The sequence below is a fragment of the Bidens hawaiensis genome, unplaced genomic scaffold (genome assembly GCF_021521415.1).
Source record: "Bidens hawaiensis isolate Kalapana, Puna unplaced genomic scaffold, B.hawaiensis_p1.1 tig00064765_1, whole genome shotgun sequence".
NCBI classification, from domain to species: Eukaryota; Viridiplantae; Streptophyta; class Magnoliopsida; order Asterales; family Asteraceae; genus Bidens; species Bidens hawaiensis.
The window spans coordinates 41,869-48,758 of NW_027501555.1; the positions used below are offsets into that span (position 1 = coordinate 41,869).

Consider the following 6,890-nt stretch of genomic DNA (forward strand, 5'->3'; position numbering starts at 1 on the left):
CTCGAGCCTGGTCGAGCTCGGGCTCGGCTCGGCTAGTTTGCATCCCTACTCTCAAGTTTCCAACCATTAACTACTAAAAAACCTCCTTTCAAAATATAATTTTCCTTATTTGGTATAGATATTCAAAGCTTTCACCAGGCATGTCATTTTAACCATAACTGAAACCCGACCTGAGAAAGTCTATCATGTATATGAAAAAACACTAAACCGAATCCGAATTGTAGTAATTCAGGTTAGTTAACGGTTTTACTTTCTGGGTTTCAGGTCAACCCGAAAACCCGAATAAAGTATGCATCAGATGTAGTCGATCAGTTCACATTCTTATTATCCCTAAAGTATATTATGGCTTGACATGCTTTCAGTTACTAGTAAGAAGCGGAAATTAATTCATGGTATTATTCTCTCCGCGTGGGGTATCATCTGGCGGGCTCGGAATGAAGTTGTTTTTCAAACGAAAGTTAGCACTTAACAGAAAGTATCTCATTTTCAAATCTCTTCTTATTTACTCGTTTTCATGGATTACAAATAGAGATAGTAAAAGTATTATCAGTTGAACAGATTGGCTTAAAAATGTTGTTGCTGCTAGCTTTTGCTAGTTTTTATTTAATAAAAGTGGTTCTAAAAAAATTATCCCTAGTATATTTGTTTCGGTTAGCATTCTCTTCAATTCAATTCATGAGTGACTGATTGCTTTATAGTTTTATGTCCAATGAATCCAACAATAATTACATATTTAATCTCACACTTCTTTAGTTCAATCTATGTTTTGGTCTGCGATTGGGATAATCTTTTATTTATGTTACGAGTGAAGATAATTTTTTTTTTCTAGTTTTCTCTACCAAAATTCTATAAACCCACCTCGAATAATCCTAACCCCAAAAAAACGAGAGACATGAGAGTTGGATTTGAACATTGTATTAAAATTTTTCAAACTCGAAAAACATAAAACCTGAAATATCAATCCAAAAAACACTTCGGTTCCCAAATCACCTCAAATTCGTTATTTAAGCTCCATTAATTAAGCAATTGGCCTTTTCGTTTCGTTAAATGGAATGTGATGGTTTAAGACTTTTTTATGGCCTCAAATTCAAAACCTGATTTAAGAGGGCTTTTTCGTAATGGTATATTTCCTTTTTGATTGTGTTATTGGGTGAGTCATATCTGAAGCATCAAAATTTAATATTTTGTCTCCAGAAAACTCTTGGTTATTGTATGGAGTATGGAAGGCTGCTTTTATTATTTTTTTTCATAGGGGTTTCTTAATAAACAGGTTCCATTACTTAAAACTAATAAATTGAGGGTTCAAATTGGATCACGGCGTTTTCTCATATATTGGTGGGTTATCTCATAAGAATGAATGAAAATAATCTACTACGAGTTAATGATCCGTCGGTGATAAATATGAGCCGTTAAAAAAAATAAAAAATTAAAACTAATAAAAAACAGTATCAACAAAAAAGGAGATACTACTTTACAGTCGTCGTTATAACATAAATAAACAAACTAGTAATTTATTCAAAAAATAATAACAATAATAATAATAATAATAAACGGTGTGGCTCTGGCCATTTGAATAGTCAGTACTATTTTATAGAATCTAAAACCATCGTCCATTCTTTTCTTTCATATGCTCTTTCCTCGAAGTTGTCAGGGTGTCACTATCCTCCCAGATTCCGTACATTAAACCCATCGTTAAACAACATTTCACCCATTTCATATCACATGGAGAACAACAATAATAACAAACACCCGTTGCTGGATAACCTCAAACGGGACAGACTCGCCTCGTCTGCATTAGGCCAACAACAACCACCTCAACCTGAACCTGAACCTGATGGTGGTTCAATTGGTGGGTTTATAAAGGTGGCGGTGGTTGAGGCTTACAAGATGGGTCGATCGGACCCGAGAAAGGCCGTGTTTTCGGCCAAGTTAGGGCTGGCGCTGGCTCTGATTTCGCTCTTGATATTCTGGAAAGAGCCGTTTCCGGATATTAGTGAGCATTATGTCTGGGCGATTCTTACTGTTGTCGTCGTCTTTGAGTTTAGTATAGGTAGCTAACTTTTCTTATTATTCGAAAGCTCAAACTTTGGTTTTTAATATGCTTCTGATTTAGGTTTTTTATTTGGGTTCGGTTTCGGTTTTTTTGAGCTTACAAAACTAATTGATTATTATATATTTGAGCTGATTTTATTGAGTTATATATTTATTAAATTAGTTCAAATAAAAAAGATTCTAATAACTAGAGTGATTATTACAGCTCTGCACTAGAGTAATTATACTACAGTAAAATGAAGGTATGTTACTCGCGTTAACAGTGTTCCGTATTTGATGCTCTGTTTTGTTAGTTCGATTTGGTTGTTATGTTCATCTGATTTGTGTGATTTAATTTGAAAATTTTTATGTTAAAATTGTGATTGTGACTTTTGAGGGCCTGCAATTTTGAATCTTGATAACCTAAGGGCTCACTTGAAATATGAAATTAGATATGAGTGAATTTCTTGAAAAAGAGGTGGGGTGTTAGTGATTGTGATATTAAATAAGAGTTGGGGATGGATTTGGGGGGGTATGCTTCTGACTTTGCTACTTGAATTTTCTATGTTGCCAAGTATTTGGTCAATATTGAGGTTTTTTCTAGAAATGATTGACTCAGTAAGGGTATAAATGTAATTTTACTTTCTGTTTCGGTAATTAGTTTTTCCGCACGATCTGTAATTTCACTGTGTGCATAGCTCTGTTGCGTGATGTGTGTAATTTGGTCAAATGTTGGGTCTGGACGAGGCTGATATGTAAAAATGACCAACTTACTGACGAGATTATAAATGGTTTACTTGATTAATATAGTTACTAAACTTTTGTTTGGAAATCTAATGGTATCCAAAATCAAAATAAACTGTCATTAATGTGTTTGTTGCTTGTCATAGTTTGTGGTGGGGTAGAAAATAAATCAGAGAATGGCCTGTTATACCCTATCCAGGTGTCTCAACTTGTCATTTAAAACCACAAAATATAATATTTTTAAGATGTTCCTTGCTAATATTCATTCATGAAAGGATGCTATATTGGGGTGTTTGAATATGTGCTATTTTATTCTGATTTTGATTCTTGAGGTCGTATTAATAATAATCAGTGAATTGATTATTATGCAGGAGCAACATTTAGCAAAGGATTTAACCGTGCACTGGGAACTTTGTCGGCTGGTGGACTTGCTTTAGCCATGGCAGAGTTTGCTCACTTGTGTGAACGAGCTGGCGAGCCCTGGGATGAAGTTGTTATTGTTATTAGCATATTTACCATTGGTAACGACCACCACCAGGCAATATGTGTGGGTCGGGTAACCGGTCAAAACATACATTGGCCCTAAACATATTTTGTCCAAAGTTTTAAGATTCATATATGTTTTATTTTCCTCACTTAACTTTAAAAAAGTTAACATATATAAAAATTTACAATAATTTTGACGTTATTTACAATAAAAATTTACCATAATAAAACGCCCTGTTTGCGGTGCGCGCATATAATGTATATATGTGTGAACCCTCGGGTGGGCAAAAGTGAAATTGCACTAATTTTGACGTTATTTTACTAATCTCGTGAAAATAACGTTAAAAGTGGCGGAAGGTTAATCAGGCATCATGTGGTGGCGTTGATAGCCGAAAGACAAGGGTACATGCACCGATCAGCCGGTGCCCCGATGATTGAGTGCTATGTGCTTTATGTCCAAGGCTTGATGCAAAACTACTATCGAGTCGGGGGTCTCACCGGAAGCAGCCTCTCTATCCCTATGGGGTACAGGTAAGGCTGTCTCATCTTACCCTCCTCAGACCCTACCATAGCTTTGTTATTGGTGGGATATACTGGGTACGATGATGATGATGATGAAAAATTTACAATAAGATCGGAACACCTAACGGAAGTTGCATAACTTTGGAGTAAAGTTTTTGTTTATATTAAATAGTTGGTGTGTCAAATACGATTGTAAAAGTAATATTTTCATTGATTTGAATAAAATGATTTAGGAGGTTTTGTGGATTGTAAATACATTTTGGTGACGTTTGACCCAGCAGATTCGTTTCCTTTAAGCAAGTTTTTGACCCATTTGACATGTTAGCATTAAAACATAAAAGGGTTTAAATTATCATCTTTGTAATACAATAATTATATACTTTTGTAGGATCACTTGCAACTTTTGCAAAACTTTACCCTACATGGAAAGCGTATGAATATGGCTTCCGAGTGTTCACGTTGACTTATTGTTACATAATGGCATCCGGATATCGCACTAATGAGTTTATAGACACAGCCGTGAGTCGGTTTTTGCTAATTGCATTGGGTGCGGGTGTCAGTCTGCTTGTGAATGTTGGCATCTATCCAATATGGGCCGGTGAAGATTTGCATAATTTGGTAGTTAAGAATTTCTATAGTGTTGCTAGCTCCTTGGAAGGTTAGTGAATACATTGTGATGTTTTATCTTTATCTTAAGTTTATTTCATGACTCTTCCTTTTGAGGTCAAACATAAATTTACAAAGTCAAACTTCATGTGAATTTTTCACATTTTAACTTGTTTTGTTTCAGTTTTCTAATATTTATATTAAAATTTCTGTATATGTATTTTTATGTTCTTGGAAATTCAAAGAATTCATATGAATTTTTATGTTTAAAAGTGTTTCTTTTGACTCCATAAGACAAAGCATACCCGTGTTTTGTGAAGTTTTATTTTTAATTTTTCTTTTTGGCTTTTTATTTTCAGGTTGTATCAATCAATATCTTGATTGTGTTGAATATAAAAGAATTCCTTCAAAAATCCTTACTTACCAAGCTCATGAAGACCGGCTCTATAGCGGTTACAGATCGGCAGTGGAGTCTACAAGTCAAGAGGATACTTTGGTATTTTACACTTCAAACCTTTTGTTTTTTTTCCAAAACCATATGTTTTTTTGCTAGTAACACATCACACATTATTTTTCTGTTGATTCTAGAATTACTTTTAGTTAAAGAAACGAAAGAATTCAGAAGTATTCTGAACTTGAAAAGTAATTTGTTTGACTTTGAAAACTCAAAACATATGATTTGCCAAAAACTTGTTTTTTCCAAATTCATATGTTTTTTTGTTAATAATACATCACACACTGATTCCAAAATAATTTTAATTAAAGAATTTAGAACTATTTTGAATTGGAAGAGAAATTTGTTTGACTTTGAAAAGTCAAAGATGCGGTTTAGTATTCTGAACTTGAAAATTAATTTGTTGGCTTTAAAAAGTCAAAACATATGATTTGATGTTTGTTTTGTTCAGTTGGGCTTTGCTATATGGGAACCACCACATGGTGCTTACAAGATAAATAGGTATCCTTGGAGAAACTTTGTGAAGGTTAGCGGTGCTTTGAGGCATTGCTCGTTTATGGTCATGGCGTTGCACGGATGCATACTATCCGAAATACAGGTATTTACTTGAGAATGGTCATTTTGGGTTATATGGATTAATAAATATTAAAAAATTGGGTTATTATTTTAATAATTATTTTTTAATTGTATAATTATTTATGGATTTAAAAGAAGACAAAAAAGAAACTATTATCGGGTTGACTCGAACCGACCCATGCTATATTTACCCGCTTTGACACATTTACTCTGTTAAGTATGTAAATGAGTGAATCCAGCTTTAGAGGAACTCGAGATCGGCTCGTTATAAAAGCTTGCATCTAGTTGATTTTAAATGAACTAGAGCCTCAAAATAAACTTATTTAACATTCAAGAGCCAGAGCCAGAGTCCTAGTTTCACTTATCGAGCCTAAAAATTTATTTAATATATTAAATATATGTATTTATATAATAATAATAATTATTATTATTATATATAAAATTATGATTTAAAAACTAGATAATACATATTACGTTATATAAAATCTATAATTAAAATATTTAAATATACTTGAAATGTATATAAATTAATTAATAAATTAAACACGAGCCCAAATTACGAGCTGAGCTCGAAAAAAACTACTCACAAGCCCAACTCAAGGTTTAGAAAAACTACTCATCGGTCGAGCTCGGGCTATGCTCGACTTGTTTGCACCCTTATACCCTGTAGCTTCCTTATAGGTTGTCATCTTCTTAAACTCTAATAACATGTAAATAATGTGCAGGCTCCTGCAGATAGAAGACGGGTTTTCCAAGACGAGCTTCAAAGGGTAGGTACAGCTGGCGCGAAAGTGTTACGTGATCTCGGTAACAAAGTAAAGAAAATGGAGAAATTAGGTTCGCTAAACATACTCGATGAAGTTCTCAAAGCAACGGAAGACTTACAAAAAAAAGTTGACCAAAAGTCATACCTTCTCGTTGACTCAAACAGTTGGGAAATCGGGAAACCACCAATCGAGCTTCACGACCCACAAGACTTCTTAAAGACCGAAGACCCGTATGCATATCATGGGTACCACTCGTTTAGTGAAACCCTACTCGATCTTGGAAAATCTAGGACCACCGAAAGTGAAAGTACTAATTTACCCGTTGAGGGTACAAATGGTCTTCACAAGTCGTTGACCCGGCAGTTTTCATATAAGCCCGAAAGAGTGGTGATTCCAGATGAAGCGGATACTTATAAGAGCGCGAGTGTGCTTTCGTTGGTGACGTTTACTTCGCTTTTGATCGAGTTTGTTGCGAGACTGGGGAATCTGGTTGTGGCATTTGAAGAGTTGAGTGAGATAGCCAAGTTTAAGGCTCCACCAACTGAGGGGAGAGTGGAGGATGAGATTTGTGGAATTTGGACAAGGCTATGTAGATTTTTGAAGCCTACAAGTAGAAATGATCAGAATGTATTAGTTTAAAAGTTTTGAATGAGAATGTGTTAGTTTTGTAGGAATGTTAAATCAAGAGCTTTCTTTCAATCTTT

At 34.4% G+C, this 6,890-nt stretch overlaps 1 protein-coding gene across 2 annotated transcripts; it reads left to right on the plus strand.

Annotated features, from left to right (window-relative positions):
• The first annotated feature begins 1,871 nt into the window (after positions 1 to 1,871).
• Positions 1,872 to 6,827, plus strand: LOC143604332 (aluminum-activated malate transporter 9-like). 2 transcript variants are annotated; one of them, XM_077080846.1, is made up of 6 exons: positions 1,872 to 2,050; positions 3,147 to 3,296; positions 4,172 to 4,441; positions 4,749 to 4,885; positions 5,295 to 5,441; positions 6,145 to 6,827. In XM_077080846.1, exons 1-6 carry the CDS (start codon positions 1,888 to 1,890, stop codon positions 6,823 to 6,825), a joined length of 1,548 nt encoding a protein of 515 aa, XP_076936961.1. In that variant the 5' UTR covers positions 1,872 to 1,887; the 3' UTR covers positions 6,826 to 6,827. The 2 variants fall into 2 exon arrangements, with proteins under 2 accessions (XP_076936961.1, XP_076936962.1); XM_077080847.1 differs by lacking the exon at positions 1,872 to 2,050 and adding an exon at positions 3,018 to 3,064.
• The last annotated feature ends 63 nt before the right edge of the window (positions 6,828 to 6,890 follow it).

Coding starts and splice junctions, on each gene's coding strand:
- LOC143604332 (XM_077080846.1), top strand. CDS start 1,888: ATGGGTCGATCGGACCCGAGAAAGGCCGTGTTTTCGGCCAAGTTAGGG. Junction 4,886..5,294: donor CAAGTCAAGAGGATACTTTG/GTATTTTACACT, acceptor TGTTTTGTTCAG/TTGGGCTTTGCTATATGGGA. Junction 5,442..6,144: donor GCATACTATCCGAAATACAG/GTATTTACTTGA, acceptor AATAATGTGCAG/GCTCCTGCAGATAGAAGACG.